The 23,617-nt window shown below is 40.2% G+C and overlaps 1 protein-coding gene across 9 annotated transcripts in view; it reads left to right on the top strand.

Moving 5' to 3' along the window:
* The window catches only part of kiaa1109 (KIAA1109 ortholog), a 106,925-nt gene that overhangs the window by 4,927 nt on the left and 78,381 nt on the right, over nucleotides 1-23,617 (top strand). For all 9 annotated transcript variants that reach the window (XM_061744034.1, XM_061744041.1, XM_061744040.1 and 6 more), the window contains exons 2-22: nucleotides 3,081-3,219; nucleotides 4,311-4,427; nucleotides 5,662-5,740; nucleotides 5,833-5,897; nucleotides 6,013-6,187; nucleotides 7,370-7,451; nucleotides 7,533-7,726; nucleotides 9,110-9,189; nucleotides 9,355-9,502; nucleotides 10,208-10,364; nucleotides 10,792-10,870; nucleotides 12,413-12,504; nucleotides 12,595-12,712; nucleotides 12,837-12,992; nucleotides 15,743-15,840; nucleotides 16,924-17,108; nucleotides 19,992-20,098; nucleotides 20,206-20,438; nucleotides 20,525-20,740; nucleotides 21,992-22,129; nucleotides 22,732-22,908. In XM_061744034.1, the coding sequence (XP_061600018.1) occupies nucleotides 3,111-3,219; nucleotides 4,311-4,427; nucleotides 5,662-5,740; nucleotides 5,833-5,897; nucleotides 6,013-6,187; nucleotides 7,370-7,451; nucleotides 7,533-7,726; nucleotides 9,110-9,189; nucleotides 9,355-9,502; nucleotides 10,208-10,364; nucleotides 10,792-10,870; nucleotides 12,413-12,504; nucleotides 12,595-12,712; nucleotides 12,837-12,992; nucleotides 15,743-15,840; nucleotides 16,924-17,108; nucleotides 19,992-20,098; nucleotides 20,206-20,438; nucleotides 20,525-20,740; nucleotides 21,992-22,129; nucleotides 22,732-22,908 (2,805 nt within the window). In that variant the 5' untranslated portion in view covers nucleotides 3,081-3,110. The remainder of the gene's footprint in view (nucleotides 1-3,080; nucleotides 3,220-4,310; nucleotides 4,428-5,661; nucleotides 5,741-5,832; nucleotides 5,898-6,012; nucleotides 6,188-7,369; nucleotides 7,452-7,532; nucleotides 7,727-9,109; nucleotides 9,190-9,354; nucleotides 9,503-10,207; nucleotides 10,365-10,791; nucleotides 10,871-12,412; nucleotides 12,505-12,594; nucleotides 12,713-12,836; nucleotides 12,993-15,742; nucleotides 15,841-16,923; nucleotides 17,109-19,991; nucleotides 20,099-20,205; nucleotides 20,439-20,524; nucleotides 20,741-21,991; nucleotides 22,130-22,731; nucleotides 22,909-23,617) is intronic.

Here is a 23,617-nt window from a genome sequence, read left to right as displayed (position 1 = left end):
CATTAACTTCATGTTTATTTGTTGTTTTCTTTTTCTTTCATTTTTAAAAATTTGAATTCTTATTTTGGAAATGACCGAAATAAATAAACAAACAAACATTAGTTGACCATATTCCGTTATTGGTGGACAGATGTCTTTAACTGCAGCATTTTAACCTTTCCTCTTCAAATTTTGCCTTTGGCTTTATAACTTGTGTTGGAAGGTTGTTTGTCATTTAAATGTTTAGATCCAACAGTAGTGGCTCACATACGTTTATTTCTTTTTAATACAACTCATGCTGTGCTAGATCAAAACTCAAGTCATTGTGGTGATTTGTTTGCACATTGTATAAAACCTGAACTTCAGGTCATGGATATTTCTCTCTGTGGTGTCACTCAAATTCAGTAAATACCACATGTAACCAAAATTAAACAAGGATTTATTTCCCCTTTCTGCTGGCCAGAGTAACTTTCACAACCTGAGCATGTCGAATTACTGAAAGTGAAATCTAATAATAAACAGTGAAAGAAGTATTACGGGTGCAAAGGACAAATAAAAAAAAAAAATGGTGGATTCTGTAAGAACAAGTACAGGGTTTGGTCACAACTCAGTGGTTTTACAGCCAACGTCATTTAAGGTGGATTAGTTGAGGATTTGTGTTTGTGTGTGCACACAGTATTCAGGCTTTTCGCTCCTAAGCATGGGTCAACAGATCACAGCATACACTTGTAAAAGCGCATATCAGAGTTTCACCATCGCCCAAGTCTCACACAAACACCAATAAGGGGCTTTCAGTTCCTGGCTTGCCATGTAGCCTTCTTTTCAGCTCTTACAACAGATTTTTATGACGTTTAGGTCAGATGTCTGTGAAACATATGACAAGAGCTTCAGTTTTGAGTTCTTGTGGTTGTATATTGTGGGTTTTAGCGTGTGTTTAGGTTAGGGCTGGGCGATTTTGGACAAAAATAAAATCCAGATTTTTTTTCTCTGAAAACCCGATTTTCGATTTCGTTTTTTTTTTGGTAAAACTACAAAAGACAATGGAATAAATTGTTTCAAATATTTTATCTTTATTTTTAAAGAAAAAAAGCAAACAAATTTCCCTATTGGGAATGAAGTGCAATTGAAAGATACTGTAAATCCTCCTTGAATTTAGTAAAGTGACAACATTTACAATTTTCTTGACCAAACAAAGATGACTAGACGAGCTCTGTCTGTAATGCAGCCAGCTGCAAAAAAGGAAAATCGATTTTCCGATTTTCCTTTTTTTAACATCGTCTTGATTAATAAATCCGATTTAGATTTAAAATCGATTAATCGCACAGCCCTAGTTTAGGATCATTATCCCTTTTAAAAAAAAAAAAAGTCACCCTTCGTTGATTTTTAAAAAGGGTTAATTTTTTGCTCTCAGAATTTTATTGGCATTTCATTTATTCTTAAATCCATCAGTTAAACCTTTCCCTTTGTTCCAACTCAAGCCAAAAGCACGACCTCTTTATCCATATGCTTCACATTTTTAGAGGGGTTAGTTTGTTGAAAATGTTACTTCTTTTTTTCTTCATACTGTTGCTCAATATGACCGGAAAGTTGGTTTAAAGTTGCCTCACAGCAAGTCAGTTCCTAATTTAACAAACGTCTTACGGTCCAACATAGACACATCATGATGTAACCTGGGGTCATTAGGTGTTTTTGGTTTTTCAGCAACATATATTTTCGCCCCAGGAGACCCAGCCAGGAGTGACTATTCGTCTGCTTATGTCTAAGTAGCTTTTTTCTACTATGGATCACTCCTTTTGATCCACAGCCATCTTTATGCTTTTTCAACAGCATCTGTTATGTTTTTAATGGCTCTCTTGCTGTGCAATCCCCTGGTATCCAGCAGCATGAGGACTCTGTATGAGTGACTGGCTGACAAAATCTCTGCAGCCAACCTCGGTAGGATGGTTCCTAATCCCCCCCCCCCCCCAAGACATTTTGCTGTGAGCTCTTGGTATATGGTCTTTTTTTCCCCCTCTTAAACACCTCGTCCATCTAGTTCTCTGAGGGCACAGTCAGTTCCAACTAGATGATTCTGACACAACCGCTACGTTGGGTCTGAGGGTGGTCGTAGTTATAATGCCAGGGAATCTGAGCTGTGTCTCCATGTCGACTTTCAGCTGTAGGCAGAAGCTCCCCTGTGGGATGAATACAACTGTATATTATCTGTTCTTGCTCCCTACCCAGAGAGATTCCTGCCATCACGGTCTTCACTATTACCCTCGGTCCCTGGTTGTGGTGCAAGTGATAACAGCCCTCTCGAAGGGCTTTTGGACTGTTCTTTAGAATATGCTTCAGCAAGCATACAAGGGTTTCTAGCTTCAGGAGAACAGGCTGGCCGGGCTGGAGAGGAGTTTGTTGACCCACTGGATCAGGAATCGAATTGCCATATATCTCCAGCTCTTCATCTAAGATCTGTTTTTGATCCTTCATCAGTTTGTTTTTGATCGTTCATCAGTTTCATCAGTAGAGTGAATGTGAACAAACAGTAACAAACTCAACAATACAGACACTATTAATTTATTTTATAATTTTTTTCTCTGTTTTTACATGTTATAATAATAATAATCAATTTTATTTATATAGCGCTTTTAAAAGATCTCAAAGACGCTTCACAGACACAAAGATAAAACATCTAGAGCAAGAAAATTAAAGTTAAAAACTACAGGCTAAAAAAGATAAGAGATAAAGGATAAGAAACAAATATCAAACATCCCTCTTTTCAGCCGGGATCTCCATATACTTTTGGTTCATTACTTTTGGGTTAATCTTTTTCCTTGTTTATTAGCAATTTAAAAACAACAATCAATTAAATTTGATTTCAACCCTTGAAATTTTTTTGTGGCATCCTTAATATTTTGTGGTCTTATTGAGCCTAATTTCTTTACTTTTATGAGGCCGTAACAGGGGGGTTAAGAAGGTTTTTAACTTCTTTGTTGGTCTTTGTTTTTTTTTGGTCTTTTTATGTGGAATGTAAGCTAACATCTCTGTCTGGGGTAGTCTTTTTTTTTTCTCTCTCTCTCCCCTGTGACATGGAACATAATCTGACATCTGACTGTTTTCAGTTTTAGACATCAGAGTGAGAGCCTGTAGCCATGGAGGTTGGAGTTTCGACAAAAAACAATCAAAGCACCATCCCCACTGTCGAGGATTTGGATTCTTTTCTAAACAAGCACAATTCAAACTTCATCTGGCTGCTTGTTGGTAAGAAAAAGCAAATTCTATGTAAAAAACAATATACAGTTTCTTAAATGAATAACTATATGAGACCCGTTAGCACAGGTTCAGATAACATCTGTGATCCTGCAGGTACATCATTTCCTTTGGTATCTGTTGTGTATAAATACCACACCTCTAAGTTAATCCGGTAAATATTTTGTAAGGTGGTGCAAAAATTGACTTTGCACAGTGATTTGAGTCCCTCTAACATTTGATAAAGGAGCCCAAGTTCTGTTTACAACGTAAAAGATTTTCTGGGTTCCTCATATTCATCACAAATACACGAACTGACAGTTCATTTCCAGTTGATCGGCCATGTCTCCTCTGTTAATAAGGATAAATGGAAACGGTTTTAAAATCAGTTTAAAATAAGTTCTCTCATTTGTTACACTGAACTGCAAGGTGTCGAGATTGCTAAAAATGCAGTATTAGATTTTTTTTTTTCTGTGGTTGTTTAAGAATAATTTTGGTTTTTTTTTTAGTCAAGTTTGAAGCATAGTCTTTTAATTCCCTTGAATTTGAGTAAATGTTTTCCAGTTGGATGTCAGTGGTACAACAGCGTTGCACGTCTCAGGGAATGAGGCTGCTGTTTTCTTATAAATTCTGCACAGACTGATCCCATCATTCTTTCAAAACTAAAGACATTTTCAACTGCAATTCCTGTTATTTTATTGTGTGTCACTTATGGGGCTGACAGTAGGTTACTGCTGCAATAAAAAAAAAAAAGAAAACGTGAAAAAAATCTTGAACGACTGTTAAGAGTCTTCAGCAGCGCGGCTTCCTAGCGTTCAGCATTGTTGCCTCGCAGATTTGATCGTGATACTAAATTGACCTTAGGGATGTTTGAGAACATGCGTGGTATATGTGGCCAAGAGAGCCCAACCTTTATTTAGTCTTTTGCCTTTGATTGAGCCCATCTGACAACGGTGACTCTAAAGAGGAAGAAGCGAGTATAGATGATGATTTGTCAAGGATTTTTGATTTAAAAAGGAAACAAAAAAAGCCCTTCCACTAATATGACTTTTTTTTTTTATTATATTTTCAACTAAGATCATTTGTATCTTCTTTCCTTTCAGCCACCATTTTGTCCTGTGGATGGATCATCTATTTAACCTATTACAACTCCCGCAACATTGGCCTTATCCTCACCCTCATCATCAACAGACTCTACAAGGATGGCTACATTCACATCGGTGTGTTCATTGGCAGCTCTGCCATGCAGTGATGAATTTAAAGGGGGAAGGGGGGCGTTAACTCAATCTGCTGAATATTTCATGAGCCAAGTTCTCTCTGGGAATCGTCTGGACAGCAAAGTGCAACCGATACCAGTTTCTAATAGTGCCCTTAAATGACAAAGGAATTAATGAAAAAGAATCTTGACGCCATCAATCCAACAGTAACTCTGAATTATTCAGCATTTAATTACTTGCCACAACCATCTCTCTGTTAACGAGGACCTCTTGCTTCCACTGTGCAAAATCTACAGCTCTTACAGTGTGAAACTGAAAGTGATACAAAAGCTAAAATAGTCAGAGCACATTTGTTATGCATTATTTTAATGTTACATTCACAAATGAACACAGTCACAGTAATAAATGTGGACGTGAACCTAAACCTGACTGGCTGCACAAATAGTATGTGCAAACAGTATAGGATTTCTATGAACAAAGGGATGGGTTTGCTAATGCCACTCTGCCAGCATCTGTCTGGACGATGGGAGACAAACTCTCCGGATTCACCTAATGTCCCTAATGCCTAGGGGTTGATCCTCTGTAAAGCTTTGCAAGCGCATAAATAATCCGAAATATATAAATTTGTCTTTAGTGACACATGTCGTCACAGCGTTCAGCAGATGGGAACATGCCGGGAGGACCTCCGTGTCATTTCTCAATTAAAAATCCCTAGTACAGGAAGTCATCAGCCAGTACACGCTCCCTAGTTCTGACTCCTTGGTTTGAGTGACACATCCCATCATCTGTCAGTCAGCAGAAAGTAAAAAAAAAAAAAATCCAAACATGACAGCCTGTCAGCTGGGATTATTAAACACGAGGTGTTGCTGTTCTGTTGGTATGGAATAATTTTAACTAACTCAGACAGGTTACAAGCCCAAAAGAAATCAGCGAGTGGAAAGCCTGTTTATGTCAGTCTCTCCCGCTTTTACTTGTTCAATTAGATCCTAATTAAGATTTTCCTTTAGCATAAAAGAGAGTGATTGAATAACAAAGCAGCTGTCACTGTTTTATTTTTATCAGCGCTTACGTAAGTATGTTTATTAATGCTGTTGTTGAATTTCTAAACAGCTGGCTTGATTTGAATTGGAAAAGTAGTTTATTCCAGGCAGAATTCATGAAATAATGTTGGCTTTTTTTGCTCGTAGTAAAACCAAGACAACGCACTAACGCCGTCCGTCTGACCGTTTGTCCACAGGCTCGTTCTCCTTCTCTGTGCTGTCTGGGAAAGTCATGTTCAGAGATGTTTACTACATCAACCAAGACATGTCTATCAGGTACTCCGATCTCTGCTTCGTTGGTTGCTCGTTTTTTGACTTTTGTGGTTTTTATAGCTTTCTCACCCATATTTTTTCTTGCTGTGTTGTAGGATACAGGATGGATTTTTCATATTTCGCTGGTGGAAAATGTACAACCCAAAACAAAAGCAGCATGGTGAGCATTTGAGTTTACCACACGTTAGAGCTGCACCTTTGGAAACTGAAAATGGTCAGTCTGAGGTTGGACCATCACACACGAGTGTGAGTTTTAAGTTGCTTCCCTTCCACAGATCCCAAGGCAGAGACCAGGCTATACGTAACGGTCAACGGTTTTGAGTTCCACGTCTACAACCGGACGGAGCTCTACGCACGGCTGCAGGAAACATTCGGACTGGAGCCCACACTCCTAACGCCCAAGAAGGATGGAGAGAAGGGGCCAGAAGACGGAGAGAACACCCTGGGAAGGTACCGCTGATCTAGAGGGCTGCGTTGAGTTTGGGTCCCGCCAACTCAAATCTGGCGGGAGCGGGCAGTTTGAACATTGCTGCGGGCGGCTAGAAAAAAACACTGCTGGATTGGGATGTTGTCTAGCGACAAGATGGAAATCAATGACGTGGAAAAGAACCTCAAACAAGTTCTTTACAAAACAAAAACATAGCAAGGCAAGTCAGATATTTGGAGAAACTGCATTTACTGTCTGTGGGAGCATCGTGGAACAGAGACGTACGGGATCGGGACCGCAGTCGGTCAGCAGCATTCTCTTTTTCCACAGCAATGTAATGGCCAAGCGATTCAATTGTTAAATTAATTTGTTTTGTTCGTTATCTTTGTTTTATTTTATGTGATTTATTAGTGTTATTTGAGCCACTCACAGCCTACTCTAGTTGCTATAACCTCAATCACATAATTGATGCGTGGGCAAAAGGCGGAATAGCTTAAATTTGCATCTAACTTTCGGTCAGGTGACCTATGAACTGTCAATTATCCATCAAACTCTTAATGTTAACATTAAATCAGATAGATTTGTCTAGGACAGAGTTTTGCGGAAGCAGACAGGAGTGTAACACGCATGTTGCGGGCGGTAATGGTCAGAAATTCTGCAGGAGCGGGATGAAGAAAACAGTCCCGCGCAGGGCTCTACACTGATCATCAAACTCATCAAAATGCCTTTTTCTTTTTTTTTCTATTTTTGTCAGCAGGTGTGAAGTTTGTGGGAAAGTCAAATGTGATAAATGAAATATTGCTGAGTTGAAGTACTTTGAAAAGGTTAAGAACTGACAGCTGCTGCTTTGTGTGCTCAAAATATTTCTCTGCTGTAGCCATTTAAAACTGAAAACATGAAAGCTGTCAGGAAACGAGTCAGTTTTAAGCTGGACATCTCATTGTGTGCTGACACTGGGAGTCAGTCACTGAACAGTGTCTTAATATTTCCAAAGAGTACATTTTGTTGTGTTACGAAAAACATTAAGAAACGTGGGTGGTAATGACAAAGGTTGGTTTAAAAAGAAAAAAAAACTGCATAATGCACTTCCGTTTTTCATTGTTGTTGCCGATTTCAAATAGAGACGCGTAATTATAATTTCCTACAGATAAATGTATGTGCAGTGTGAGTGACTTGAATCTGAATGTCTTCTGGTTCTTCTCAAGTGTCAACATCAAAGCAGAAAGTCCGGACCCCACGTCTTCTTGGCGCTCTCTTATTCCTGTCGTTAAAGTCAACATCAGCACTGTAAGTATCCCAGAATTTCAAAAGAGAATCCTGCGTTTCTGCCTTTGCTGCTCCTTTTCACGCATATCTGCTCTCCTGAAGGGACGTTTGGCGTTTGGGAATCACTTCCTGCCCCAGACTCTTTGTGTGAACTTTGAAGACGCCTTCCTGACGTACGCCACCAAGCCTCCATCCAGCCACCTGGACCAGTACATGCACATCGTCAAAGGCTCGCTGGAGAATGTGCGGGTTATGCTGGTTCCCAGTCCGCGCTACGTGGGCCTGCAGAATGATGAGTGAGTTCAGGACGGGGGGATTGAGAAAAGAAAAACCAGACGAGAATCTCAGATTTTGATGGAATTCCTTGAAAAGGAAAGAATAATATGTAATTCATATTCATAATGAGTTCATTATAAACTTTACAGAACAGAACAGCAGTCAAATAGTTTTTCCCAAGGGATTTTCTTTTAACAAGAGATTAACAACAAGTCATTCAGTGCCGTTAATTTATCGCGTCATACTGACTTCAGAAAATGGGATAATCATGCAGCGCGCTTGTTACTACGGATCCTCAAATGTTTGTGTGTGTGAATGTTAAACACAGCCAAGAGGAGGAATTGCTCTGCTTTGGAATATTGAAAAGATAATCTGAAATTTGATTTAGATGAATTAACCCAGAATTGCTTTGTCTTTTGTCTTCCTTAAGCAAAATCGTTTTATGTAAATGGTTCGCTCATTAAACCCACTGAGTCTAAACAGCAGTAATGCTGAGAGTTAAGGAGGAGAATTGACCTTAATTTCAGACTGAATTTATAATTTTGCCTTTACCAGAGTAAGTGAGACACATTTCATTTTATTCTTTATTTCATTCAAAAAAATAAAACAATTCAATACAAATACAAATGTTCTTAAATTGTGAATAAAAAGGGAGCAGAAAGAAGAAGAATCTTATCTGATCTGCCCCTTTTTCCAAGAAATAACTTCACAAATAACATAATTTAAAAAACAACAACAACTAAGTGAAATAAAAAAACTAAAAAAAAAACTAAAATTACCGCCATCTATGGGTATGTCAATCAAACTTAACTAACATATTTCATTATATTTACTTAACATACAGGCTTTAATTGTTCTTTTGAATGTAATGTTTGATTTGGATTCTTTGTTTTCTTTATTCAGATTGTTCCATAAACTGATTCCTTTCACAGAAACACAACGTTCCATCAATTTTGTCCTGCATCTTGGTTTTTTAAAAATCTCTGTTCCTTTTAAGTTATACTTGCTTTCTCTTTTTTCAAATCTTTTCTGAATGTTGATTGGTAAAGTTTTTTTATGAGCTTTAAACATAATTTGCAGAATACTATAGTCTACTAATTCATGAAATTTCAACAATTTTAACTGAAGGAATAATGGATTTGTTGGATCTCTATATCGTTTTCTACTGATTATTCTTATGGCTCTTTTTTGCAGAATGAAAATTGATTGAATATATGTTTTACAGGCATTTCCCCAAACTTCAACACAGTAGGTCAGATATGGAACAATCAGAGTCCTTTTAGGTTTATTTGGAGTGCCACTTTTTCTGTAGGTGCTTGTCAGAATCAGCTGCTGGGATCCTAATGGCTGCCTGATATCCCTACTTTGTCTCTTATATGTGGCTTTGTGGATTTCCCATGTAGACCTCCCAGACTGATGGGTGAGGGCTTTGTGGTGATGCAGTCAAACGACGTTGACATCTACTATTACCAGGATGAACCCGGTATGTTCACGCGTGCACACATAAACTGTGAGACAGTCAATACTATTTGTACCATGTGCCAGCCAAAGAACTCTCTTAGAGTAGTCCAATAATACTTTTTTGTGTCATTTTAGCTTATTTTGTTGTCATTGCCAGGCTTTGACATCTGTTTGTGTGTACGTGTAGGTCTGGTCCCGGTGGAACAGGAGAGTGGGGATGCAGAGACGTGCACTGAGGGTGACAAGCTGCAGGACCTTCCTCCATGCTGGGGTCTTGACATTGTCTGTGGAAAAGGAACCGACTTCAACTATGGACCCTGGGCAGATCGCCAGAGGTGAGTAAACGGAGCACAAATCCATAAAGTCTGTCTTCATTCACATCAGAGCTCTAAGTTTGAGCGTTGGACAACTCCTTCAACCGAAAGGAGCTATTTTTGTGGGGGGGGGTTCCATTGTTAGGATGTCATAAAGGTGTATTCATGCTTTGACTTTCCAAGCTCGAAATGAACAAAAATCTCTTTTTTTCTCAGTTTTAAAATAGCTGTATGAAAGATATGATGGCTGGTTACAGCAACAGTTTTATAAACACTTTTAGTTGGCCACTAAGATGAACTGTTGTCAGGTGTAACTGCACTTACTTTTCTTGCCCTTATCCCCTCTACTGTCTGCTCTGTAGCTCTGCTTGCTAAGATTGCTCTTTCTTGTTTTGTATTTGATGTTGAATTTGGGGCTCCATTGTGTATGAATAAATGAAGCAGGTTTTCTCTCTATAAACTTTGGTGCTGCCAGAATCTGCCGAGGGGCATTTTCCAGAAGCGAGCTCCCCAAAAGCACAGCTGGTTTATAGGAGGATGAAGCTGGCAATGACGAGAGCCAAGGGCCAACATACAACAGATAAAAACAAACCTACAATAGATAACACTGGGGTGTAAATCATGCAGGAAATCAGGCAACTGCCTGGGACTCTGAGGGGAAAATATAGATATCAGAATCAATGAAACGACCAAATCCGTTCTAAAAGCGAATGTTTTTCTTCGCAGGGACTGTCTGTGGAAGTTCTTCCTGCCTGCGGACTACCAGACCATGAAGGTGACGGAGGTTTCCCAGCCAGGAAAGCCCCGACAGATCCAGGCCTTCGAGCTCCGCATGAACATCATTGCTGACGCCACCATTGATCTGCTTTTCACCAAAAACAGGGTGACTTTTCTCTCCCTGCCCTCTTTTCCTTCTTCTGCTTTTCTTCTTTCTTCACAGCGTCTTTGATCTTCTTTCCCTCTCTCTGCTGCGCCCCTCATCTTTGTCTTTATTCCTTGATACTGGTTCATGTTTAATGCCTTTTTAATTTTTAATTTTTTCCCCTTTGGAGCAGTGCAGGGATTTTCAACCTCAGTATGTGAAGGGCATAGTAAACAATTAGAATACTGCATGTTGAATAAAAATGAAAAATGAAATGCTCAAGTATTCAAGGATGGTCATTTTTATCACCTCTTTTGAAGCTGTTTTTGCTGCATATTATGTGACCGCTTTTCTTTTGGTTGTAAAAAGTCTTTAATACACAGGCAGCGTGTCTGATATGTCTCTTTGATTTGTCTCTCCTGCGCTCCATCTTCATCTGCGTTCCTAGGAAACCAATGCCATCCATGTGAATGTAGGTGCAGGTTCTTACCTGGAAGTTAACATCCCCATGACTGTTGGAGAGAATGGTAAGTAGGCATTCCAGTGGACCAAAATGTTCTTTCTCAGATCCGTACAGGCCTTTCACGCCCAAGTTTAAATCCTGAGAAGGTGGAATCGTCTGATTATCTGGTATTAATGCGTCCCACGGACTCCATGATGATGAGGTACTTCGTCAGAAGTCAGGACAAACCCTCTCACGAAGTTAGAAAAGGCTCAAACAACTGTGCAATGAGAGATGCTGCAAATTGCGCATAATACATTTTTATTTTTATTTAAGATGTGCTATGTTATAATAAAATTTGTCATTATAAGATAATTGCAACTTTATTTTAGCCCATGGGGCAGGCCGTTTTGAGATCTTGGTCTTAAAACATATAACTTTCTCTTAAAACCTGTGTCAACTCCACCAACTATAAAAGTTGGAAAACACCAAAAAGCAGACAAACAACTGAGAGAATCGTTTCTGGGCAAGGAGGAAAAAAAAAGTGCTCCTAGTCGTCCTTGGAGTCAAAGCAGAAGCAGTTTAGGAGTGGTAACCTACAGTACATTACCGCGTCCATGTTGTATTTGTCATAGCAGGCTTCAAGCAGCCTTAGGTTTTAATAATATCACATTACAATACAAATTATATCTTTTTGAATTTCAGCAGCTTCTACAAAAGCACACCTGAAACGACGGCAAGTTTGACGCGTCAGTTTCTAATGAAACAGGTTCTTCTCTTCCAGCTTTTTTAAAAGGTTACACAAGTATTTATTCGTAGTTTAAATCTTTATCTCCCTGGCAAAACAAACCCAGATAGCAGACTCTCATACCTGCACGTCACCACTCGTTTCATTCAGCCTCAGCCAAGTCTCCAGGCTCTGATCCAGCCACTCGGCCCGCCAGGACACAATAATGACGCACACCGCCAGGCAGTGGGCATTGAACCAGTACTCTCCTCTGAAAACTACTCGGCAGCTCCTTTTGATGTGCTCAGCAGCGCTCGGCCTCATTGCAATGCCCAACGTGAAAACTGTGATGCAGTCACTGTTGTCCCCCACTATCAATTTGCATATAGATTATATGGTAGCAAGACAGAGAAGGAGCCACATCTGGCTTCAACCTGCCGTAAAACAAGCCCGAGATCACAGTTGAGGGTTGCAGATCATTCCATCAAATGAAATGTATTTTGTTGACGCAAGGAAAGGGTTAGTAGAGACTCTGCAACCTGCATCAAACTCTGTTGTACATGAATTCATAGAACATCTAAATATATAACACTATGCACCTTTTACCTCCTCGTGGCCACAGTGGTATTATATCAAGATGTTTTAAATCATCCCAAACTAATATTTAGAGTCGTAACCAGAATAAATATGTTAAATCACAATGTCAACATACATAGTGATGATAAATCACAATGATTTATCATTGTGATAAATAGCCTTTACAGGCTGATAGTCTTAAGTTAGCCAGTCACTTTCTGCTTTTTTCTCTTCCCCCAGAAATGCGTTAAATGTGAATTCATGCATCGCTGGATGTAGGTTTTGTTTTTGACCAATCTTCACTCCTCCTGCTTCTGCTCTCAGGCTACTCCTCCACCATCAAAGGCCAGCTGCTTCACGTGGACACCACCAGCAGCATGCAGTACAGGACTCTCCTGGAGGCTGAGATGTTGGCTGTGAGTAGAACGGAGAAGAAGAAGAAAGGTCTTTTCTCTGAAATGTGGTGTACCACTGAAAGTAAAAAATGTGCCCTGGATTTGTCTTAGTTTCATGTGATAGCCAACTACCCTCGAGTGTGGAACATGCCCCAGTCATGGCAGTGTGAGATTGAGGTGTATAAGGCCACGTACCACTTCATCTACGCCCAGAAGAACTTCTTCACTGGTGAGTGATGCTGCCCTGAAACCAACCAGGCCAATGACTTTAAGTCTGACGAAGGTCTGAACAATAACTTTACTGTTGGAGAGATGTGTGAACTTTAGAGGGATTGTTCTTCCTGTCTTTGTAGACTTGATCCGGGACTGGGCGAGTGACAGTGCCCCTGATATCTACTCCTTTGTGCCCTATTCTTGGAAGTTCAAGATCTTGTTCCACCAGTTTGAGATGATTTGGGCTGCAAATCAGCACAATTGGATCGATTGTTCCACCAAACAGCAGGAGAATGGTAAGACTGTCGGATAAACTATCCAGAGGAGCGGTACCTGCTGAACAGGAAGTTCTGTCTGCATCACATCTTTCATACTTTTAAGGAAAAACATGAACACGAGGATTCTTACTCGTAATATCTCACAATGACCAGAGGTGCGTAGAGTAGCCAAAAATTGTACTCAAGTAAAAGTACTGTTACTTCAGAATAATATGACTCAAATAGAAGTAAAAAGTAGTCATCCAAATAATTACTTGAGTAAAAGTAAAAAAGTACTTGGTGAAAAAACTACTCAAGTACTGAGTAACTGTTGAGTAACGTCTGATTTTTTTTTTTTTTTTAACACAACCATTCAAACAGACAAAAGTACAAAATAATCATCTTCAGGCAAATTAAATCAAAAAATTAATAAAAAATATCTTAAATTAAAATAAGCTTAAAGTAAATTCAAGCACTTTAATAAATAATAAAATAAATAAAATAACAGAATAAAAAAATAAATTAAGCACAAGTAGCACAAAATTTCAAGTCTTTGTACTTTTCTTTTTTAACCAGGCAGAACTAGAACAAGCCCATAAACTCATATAAACTCTGTGTGTGTTTGAGTCTGTGTAAATGTGACAAAACATGCAAAAACAAACATTTTTCCCAAAGAATCACCCAGTGATGTCATGAGATTGACGCGTACGTGGATAAAAGGGATAAAAGAAAAGTAACAGCTCAACGTAGCCTAATGTAGCGGAGTAAGAGTAACAGTTTCTCTTTCACAAATCTACTCAAGTAAAAAGTATAGTGATTCAAAACTACTCCTAAAAGTACAAAATTTCCCAAAACGTACTCAAGTAAATGTAACGGAGTAAATGTAACTCGTTACTACCCACCTCTGACAATGACTCAGTGTTTAAAATAGAATCAGTTCAGTTCAATGATAATTTACTAATGCCTGAAAGGAAGTGATATGGAGCAGTAGCTGTCGTAGTTTCTCCAAAGACTCGTTGTAGATGGTTGTATCTGGGCAGGAAGGATCTCCTGCAGCACTTCTGAAGAAGCCTCTGACTGAAGACTGTTACTGGATCACTGTGTCGTGAAGAGGAGGCTCAGGGTTTTCTGTGTAACGTTCGGTATTGCTCCTGGAATTGTTTATCCTGATTCTGGCAGTTTACGCTGCCGATTATCACTCGGGACTCATGTTTACTGTTGGCGGTTTACACGTTCAGTTGTATGAGATTTCAGTAAATTAATTGAACGAAGCACTGATCCGGACGCAGTTGTAGCTGCACCCGTGAGACTATTTGCTTCCTTGCATGACGTTCCAATCGATCTATTTACTTCTGAGTTAAATTAAAAAGTCTGTTAAAACACCAGGGGACTAAAAGGTCTACAGTGGCAGTTAAACGCCCCACAAGGTCTAAAAAAGTGAGTCTTAACACTTTTTATTGCCATTATCTGCACAAATGAGTGGATGAAAACAGAATCAAACAGTAACGGTTCTGCTTTGTTGCAAGTGCAAAGAAAAGTTGGACTTGAGTACTGGAGGAATAAACCTGGAAGCAGTTTTGTGGAAAAACTATTTTAGGAACAACACACGTGGACAAACTGTACCTGTGTTTTTAGGCCACCACTTTTGTTTGCAAGCCAGTTTAATTAATTAGATTTGCCTCTAACATCAGAGCAGTCACTTTATTTAGCATTTTCACACTGAAGGTTACAGCGTCATGACTCCTGGGAAAAGTAATGGGGCTGGACGGGACTTTGAGGTGTGATTCTTCAGAGGCAAACTTCGGTTAGTTTTATAAGAGGTTTCCATGGTTACTATGGAGATTTGACATATAGTTCAGTAATGATGCTAGCTCAGCGTTAATGGAGGCTGCTTATGTTATACATACTAACTTCAGCATTCAGCCTTGTTGGTTTTAATCACACACATTCCAACTGGCAGTGGGAAAAGCTTTAATCGGCTTGCGTTTGGAAAAACATGCATCTACTTGCTAAGTTTGGGATAAAGAGCATGTATGAGATGACTTACTATCACTTCTTTTTATGCAAAAGTAATCTACCACAGCTCTTCCTGAAGGGGTGTCGCTCTGCAAGGGATGTTGTAACCACTTTACCTATCCTTGTGTGTTTCAAGGAGAAAGGGAACATGCAAAATGAAAAGAAAATAATTATTCTTAGAGAAGGGATTTAACTGGCCTTGGGCCACTTATGTGGAGCACCTGAAGACTGACATGGTGGAATAAAAGCACGATGCCTCACAATTTAAAAATCTGCTATCAAATATTGACAAAGACGAGGATTTTTTTTGCTTTTATTTTCTGCTTTTATTTTTATTTGAAATGAAAAACTACATATTGACCCTGACTATGACTCAGACATGAGCAGACAGGTACATGTTCTCTCTCTGTTCTTATTTCTCATCCCTTCTCTCTGCAAAATGTTACGGTACTAAATTTGACCTCTTTTAACAAAACTAAACCACACAAGGAGGTGCAGATAAGTCGCATCATGTGTCCTGGCACGACGAGCCTTCAGGTTCTCTGTTGTTCTGTATGTGCAGGACATGAAAAAAGAAAAGAAAAATGAATGAAAGAAAACCAAACACAGCTAGAAAGGCAGTCGATGCTTAAATGCCTTTTTACGACTTGAAGCTAATGTCCGCGACAGGATCCTTTAACTCTATTATGTCATGATATATTGTACAGTATACATACACGCCGTAATCCTCGATCTGGGAGACTAATCAAGTGCACCATTGATCGTTTTTCTAGTGTACCTGGCAGCCTGTGGGGAGACGCTCAATATAGATTTCACTCTGCCTTTCAATGAGTTTGTTCCAACCACCTGCCATACCCGCTTCAGCTTGAAGGTGAGTCCCGCTTTAAGTGAATGTTTTGTTGCAAAGTTAAAAAAGAGCCTGCAGAATCACAACTGCTCCTACTGTACATTTGACTTGTTTTCACATCAGTTAGAAAGAGATTCTTCACCCTGGCGAAAGGGCCTTTCTGTGTGGAGTTTGCATGTTCTCCCCGTGTTTCCTTGGGTAGCTAATACCCTCACAAAAACATGCACACAGTCCTGGGCTATACTGCCCCCTCTGGCCAACCGGGGCGCCAGATGGGGTGGGGAGGATCCGGCCGGAATAACGTGATCCTTCCACGCGCTACGTCCGGCCAGAGAAGCCCCACCCTGTCTGGTGAAAAGATGCGGCCTGCTCACTCCTCAGGTTAAGAAGGAGACCTGAGCTCAGTGCAGGGCCCTCCCGGGGTTGGTAGAGGGAGCAATGCCCAGGACTGTTACTTAGGTAGGAGCACTGGGTGATAAAATGGCGGGGGGGTAAAAATATTGAAGAAAAAAAAAGAAAGAGATTCTTCGCTCCTGCTGTGTTTCCCGTGCGCCCACAAACGTAAGCGTACGCATGGGACTTTGTTTGTTTTATTTAGGATCCCCATTAGCATTAGCAACAGCATTAGCTATTCTTCCTGGGGTCCGACACACAAGCAAATTAATACTTAATACATAACAGACATACATTATACATGACAAACAAATAATAGACACAACTTTAGTCACAAACAACACAGAGGACAACTAAATCACCATCATTCTCAGACATAAATACATAGAAATGAAATCAAAAACACCGTCATAAACAATACCTGCCTGAAATGAATTCTTGACCACTTTTCACCTTTATTGTGATAGGGTTTACACTACCTGTAATTCTATTCAAACTTCATTCTATTCCTTCCAAATGTCAAATCATAATTCATTACATTTTAAAAGATATTGTTTCAACTGAATCTTAAACCAATATTTGCTACCTACATGAGAAATATGAACTGGTATAGAGTTCCAGCCAACCATGGCTCTGTAAAAAAAAAAAGTTCTCTGTATCATACCTGTTCTCCCCCTTGGTAGTAGGGATGCTTACATGCTTTGTCCTCTGCAGGCAGAAGATACGGACATGCGACTGTCTCTACCGGAGTGCCACCCCAGCCGCTACCCCCTCCTCACCGTGGCCAAAGACTACCAGAACATCAAGCTGCCCCCGGACATGTTCATGTCGGGGGAGAGTCAGGCAGCTCCCCCTCCAAAACCCAGCAAGCCCCGATGGAGGAACATCACCCACGCAGAGTGAGAGAAGCCCTTTGAAGTGATTTCTGTTTTTCCTCTGTCTTTTTTGGGGGGGTTAAAAGTGAGCGTGTGAGCGAAGAGCAGCATGACTCATCATAACACTGGCGTCAGTGCTGAGGTAGAAGAAAAGGGTTGCCAAGGTTATGGGTGACAGCTTCAAGTAAAAGCAGCTTTGCTTTTCAGGCTTTAGCTCCTTCAGTAGTTTCTGCTTCTGTTTGGGGTTTTAGATAAGATGGAATAAACTCTTTTAACTGAGCTGGTTTTGAATGGTGTTATCTTAATCGTTTGTTTAATTTTTAAGTACCTATCAGCAGTAATTGTGAGATTTCTGTTCAGTTCGTCCGTTCTTAACTCGTTCTATGGAAGATGTCACGACTGTCAAATACTTGTCGTTTTTCTGCTCTGAGTTGTGAGTTTTGAACCCTCTGGAGCAGATTACTTCCTCTACTAAGATATGTTACATCTTGACATTTAATCATTTTCAATAATCTTCTTCCTGAACTTAAGGTTATGTTTTTATGGTTCACTTAAGATCACCTTTGGATCATTGCTTATGTGCTGGAAAAAATTATTTTAGTTTCATGTAAACGCATTGTATTTTACCTGTTTTAAGAAATGAGTTATTATATGGAGGGATTTTGGGTGTTTTGACTCGATCTGCAGCGTTTCTTTGTCGCCGGCTGCCACGCAGTCTCAAAGTGGGGAACTTCAGCAGCCTGTTTCTCCTTTTTTTCTTTTTTGAAAGAGCTAAAAGATTGCTTTATTCCCGTGCCTGCGTTTCCCCGGAGGTCTAAGGTATTGACTAGAAAAGCAAATTAAGTTCTTCTAGGAGTGTCGTGGCTGTCCTTCCAGCCAGAGAAGCCGATGCAGAAAATGAAACCAGGAAGTTGTCCTCATCTGAACTGAGTCCACATCTGTTCAGGTTGCACGTTTCAACAAGGGCTTGGGGATTTATACTCCTGCCTTTACATGATGCTGCCTACAGCAGCCCGAGAATAATGCTTCATTGTTCTGTCCTCTGTAAGAACAAGTCCTTTCTTCTTCGGATCCGTCCCCTCTTCCCTCCCTGGTAGAAACAAGTGAGCAAGTGCTCTTAAGCTGATTCATTTTGTTAATGTTAAACATTTTTACAGGATTTTATGGGTGTTTTTATTTTGAGATCCAGGTCCTTGGAATAGAGCCAGATATTGGTGTTTTAGTACTTTCTTGACATGTTTGGAACTCTCTCTCCTCATTCATCCCAGAGCTCTCTCGCTGCAAGAATCTGAGTTTGAATGTTGCATGTTCAAATGGTAACACTTTTGCCAGTGTAAACCTTAGAGTTACCATGTTTTATTAGCTGTTGATATTAAACCTGAGCTGACTAAGACAGAAAAGCGTAGATAAAGCACCTATATAAATGTTGAACAATGTAAAATCAACTTTAAAGGTTCAGAGTTATATGAAGACTTTTACTTCCTGACCAGGGTTGTTTATGGTTAGCATAACACTTCTATGGCTGAAACGCAGCTTATTTGTTTGATCGTTGTATTGTTCAACTTCAACGCAGATAAAGATGCACTCACTATGAATCAGGACTGAATAGCGTAAAAGTGCAGACACTTGAGCTTTAGGAGAACAGAGCTGAAGCCAGCTGCTTCTCTGCTACATAACAGTGTTGCTTTCTGTGTTTGTGGTCACCAAAGAGACTTTATCAAGATTTATAATTATTCCTAATGAACATCTCAATTAATGATAAAACCTGCAAGTACAGTTGCTAGAGTAACCACACTCACTTTTACATACACAGAGTTTTTATGTTAGGAAATTAATATTGACATTGTATTTATAGAAAGTCTTTTCTAATGACACGGACTGTACTAAATTTTTTCCACATCATCATTAGATTTGTGTGATTTGCCAGAAGTGACCTCTTTAAATGGGGCTTAACTACTAAAAGATGGCTTTTATCTTAATGGTTTTGTTTAAGGCTGCCACAGTTGTGACACTTGGATAATGATTTATTGTCACCGTGATATTCAGATGACAAATGTCTTTTTGTCTTCATTTTATGCCTTCATTGATTTTAAATTAGTGTTATTAGTCTCTTTGATTGACATCTTGCTTTTGAAAAATGACAGAGCACCTCCTTCTTTTATTAAGTTCTCCTCCTTCAATTTGCTTATTTAAAAAAAAAGAAAAATGCCCAGAGCAGTTCTTTGATAGTTGTAACTAATTACACTGTGGTAATGCTAAATGATGCTCATCAAAATGTTGAGTGTTAGCTATTAAGCTGAGATTAATAGTGAAATAGTACCATGAAAATACCAGACAAAGGTTGCACATACTGCAAACATGATATTTAGCTTGTTTTTATTCCAGATGTTGATGCAAACACTGCCAAAGATTATGCAAAGCGATGCTGGTCAGGGGATTTTAGCAGCACTTGTAACGCGTCTAATTGGAATCCAGTATGAGGAGGAAAAAAAAAAGTCCAATCAACTATTTACCTTATCTTGATTTTATACTCTACATTATCAGGGATACTAAGTAGATTAGTGAACATTTATAGATTCAGTGTGTGCGTGTTTATGTGTTTGTGTGTGTGAGTGATGGGTCAACTTTCAGTTCATTGATCTTGTGTACAGCCCTGAGGCGAACTATTCTGATAGAGCTCTGTAAACTACTCTTCCCTCCTGGGGGGATACAATCGAAGACTTTCTGGACCAGCACCCTGTGTGCTGTAGAGAAATTGGGCATGACCCTTTTTTTGTCAGTTGCCTCTGCCGAATGTCTTTCATTTGAACGGGTCATAAAGCAAATGACGAGGTGGGAAATCCACTTAAAATGACGATCTAGCTCTGTAACTCGCTGAGTGTGCATCTTTTTTTCTCCCTGCATCAGAGCCGGTTGGGTGGACTGCTGGAGCGTGCCAAACTTCTTGCTCATCATTGACTACACCTGGCATCCCATTTACCCCCAGAAGGCTGATGAGCAACTCAAACAGTCATGTGAGCTCACCGCTTTCATTATTTGTCCTTTTTTAAACCGTCGGACTGTGTTGAAGGAAGGAATTCAACTGTTTTCCATGTTTTGTATCCACTTTGGGCATTATTAGTGTCTGAGATGGAGGAGTCCATGCTATCAGCTTTGCGGCCCCCAGAGCAAACCGCAATGCCACAGAATGCCCCACCGCGCTACACCTTCACCTCTGCTCCGGCTGCACATAACCGGGCTCCCAGTGATCCTTCAGAGCTGCCGCCCGACAGGCTGCATGTGGAGATAGAAATGTCTCCAGATTCTCAGATCATTCTCTATGGGCCTCTGCTCCGAGCCCTGATCGCCATCAAGGTCTGGACAACTTTCACAGTGACCATATTTAAGATATTCCAATCCACTCAAGAGCTTTTTAAACTCTGTCTCCATTATTTTGACAGGAAAACTATTTCGGTGAGGATGACATGTACACAGACTTCGAGGAAGCCGTTTCCAGCCCCGTGATGTCCACGTCAACCTCCTCGGGTCTCGGCTGGTCTCCTTTGGGAGTGGACGACAATGAACAGAAGGAAAGCTCCATCCATCCCCTGGACCTGCGGCCCTGGGACATCACCGTGCTCATTAACCTCTACAAAGTCCACGGGCGACTGCCAGTGGTGAGACCGACCACTTCCTTTATCTTAATTTTATGCTTTATTTCTAAACTTGAGAGAAATCAGTGCTCTCTCAGGGTAAAGTATGAATGCAGATTAAAGCAAGTTTTTCACATCAAAAAGAAAATTTCTATTTGTCAGTCAGCCATGAAAGATTAAAACAATCAATAAATCAAGTGTATAGTTTGGCAGTTCTCTTATCAGCCTAAATGAGCGGCACTAGTAGGGCAATCAGAGTGGAATCAGTTTTAACTGAACCAAATTGTCTAGATTTGAAATGACAAATAAAAACTGCTGATATTAACTATACTTGCCGCCTTTTAGTCGCTTACAGACTACATGATTTGAAAGCCTTATTTGCATTTGGACAAACTGGCTAACTGGTAGACGGCAGTCACTGCTCGGTTGTTGTTTGTGAACGGCTCAGAAACTCATCAGCTGGTTGATGAGGTGGCGACGGCTGTCGAGCATACAAATATCAGGAGGTGTCGGGAACGGCCCACTCAAGCGACAGTCAGAGGGAGCAAGGCATGTTGGGGGTCAGTGTGAGGACGTGAAACCCATAAACCAACGATGATGTAAACATTCAGTGGGATTACCACAATACATGCAGGAATCTACTTTTCCATTATAAAAGATTTCTTTGTGCACCTTTAAACCTCTCTGTAGCACACGCGGAGTCCTTATGCCCATGTGTGCTAATCGATGCCTTTATCCATGCTCGTTTTCTTTTCTTTTTTCATTTTTGGTCTTAACAAATCATCGTACAAACAGCTTACACTATTCATTTTGGAACAGTTTAAAATAATTAACCTCATCTTTGTGCATGATTGAATCTAATTTCCTGCACGTATTGTCATGACAAATTGTGGTTTGGAGAGCAGTTGCATGACCGAGTTACTGCGTTCATCACCAGGACTTTAAGACGGTAGTCTGAAAAGCTCAAAAATCCGTGGACAGAGAAAGTTGTTTAGTATAAACGCCTTCTTTCTTACACGTGACTGCCATGTTCCAGTGGGATGTATGGGATTAATTCCCTTAGCGTCCACTCAGCTAGTCAGTTCTCTAACTTGTAACTTCTGGGTTCCTTACAAAATATAGATATATTTCTGTGATGAAGCCAGTCGTGCCAGCTAGTTGGTTGTGGCATACACAGTTAGATGGTGGGGTAGTCTGGGGCCGATGCTTTCTAAACCAATGTAATAACGTTGCAGTACTTTAAGTGTGGCTGTGTTCTTGCATGTTGGCTTCTAGCACTGCAGCAGTGAAGGTCCTGAAGGTCCATCCGGCTTCCTGGAACGCCTGTGTTTTGAGATGAAAAAGGGTTACAAGGAGACGATGCTTCAGATGCTGCTGTCACCCATTCACATCTTCGTCAGTGACAACTACCAGGTACTACACGCAACTACACGGCTGCCCGATGGGGCTCATTATAGCTCCAGACTGAGCCGACATTATTAGAGTCACAGTTAATTTGTATTTAAGCATATGCAGGAACTTACACACTACGCACTTCTTATATTGATTTAGTTTTTTGTTCAGGAGGAAATGGTACATTATAGAAGCACCAGCAAGACAATAATAAACAAATACTCATATTTCAACAGTAGATACACGACAACTGTGTTCTCTAGTCTACAAGGATGACTCAGTAGTAGGAAAACATCCTGAATAAAAGCTGCAGAGTTTTGCATAATGTGAAACACAGTTATAAGTAATATATTCTTGAAAAAGCAGCTGCATGTTGTATAACCTTATAGAATTTCAAATTTGTAGTCATAACCTGAATCCTCTTTATTGCTGAGAGAATAACTTCCCCCAATCCCTGAAAGAGGGTGCAGGCATCATTCCTCTTCACCATTTCCCTTCTCTTCAGAAGGCTTTTAGGAAGACTCAGCTTACACTTGATGTCTTTTGATGAATCCTTGTAGTTTTTGTGGGATATGTGATCTGCAAACGTTCATGTTTCTGCTCTGTGCCCCCCCCCCCCACAGCGTCCATCCACGGATGGGGTGTTGAGAGATGGACACCTGAGTTTGTCTGGGCTGCAGATGAGGGCTCACGCCATGTTCTCCGCTCAGGGGCTCCCTCTGGGGAGTGACACATTGGAGTACGCGTGGCTCATCGACATGCAGGCCGGCGGGCTCACCGGCAGGGTCACCGTCCCTCAGGTGGGTGACTTCCTTCCATTACAGTTAAATACCATGCAGGAGATACATGTGAACTGATCCCAAATCTTTATATCGGATCGGTGGGCAGTAAAGTTGCTTTCGTCAAAGAAAATTATGACTAAATATCGTCGTCAACAAACCTTTATCAGCTGAGGAAAACGAGATGAAACGCAACGAACATGCTGGTCATGTGACGATAACGATAATTAAATATATAATGCAATATCCTAGACGAATAAAAACGAGACTAAAATGTAAATTACAAAATAAAAACTATGCTTAAATATCTTTTCTTTTTCGTTGACCAAAATGAGACGAAGTGTTCTACCAAAGATCCTTAATCTCCATGTTTTCAGTAGTTTCCTCTGGTTTAGTTCTGCTGGGTGACGTTAGTCCTCAATCCCAGTCGCTGCAGCGGGGAATCAGATCCAGAAGATGTAGCAGAGTTAGAGGCTGATGCCGTTAACGTAGAGCTCTAGGTTCACGTCAATTAAAAACAAAGTTCAATAGAGAAACGCGGGTATCTTCTCTAGGGCTGGGAGAAGAATAAGAAACCATCTTTGGATACACTTTAAATAGATGTGGAAAAGAAAACCCAATGTGTCGTCGAAGAAGATGGGGAGAAATGCGGAAAAATAAATATGTTGTAAACTCAAATTAGAGTCTTCTGTATCTGGAATGAATGTATTCTTGAGTCTATAAGGTAACA

The sequence above is a fragment of the Cololabis saira genome, chromosome 16 (assembly GCF_033807715.1).
Source record: "Cololabis saira isolate AMF1-May2022 chromosome 16, fColSai1.1, whole genome shotgun sequence".
Taxonomy (NCBI): Eukaryota; Metazoa; Chordata; class Actinopteri; order Beloniformes; family Belonidae; genus Cololabis; species Cololabis saira.
The sequence above is the reverse complement of the archived record's forward strand: the minus strand, read 5'-3'. Positions and strand labels throughout refer to the sequence as shown.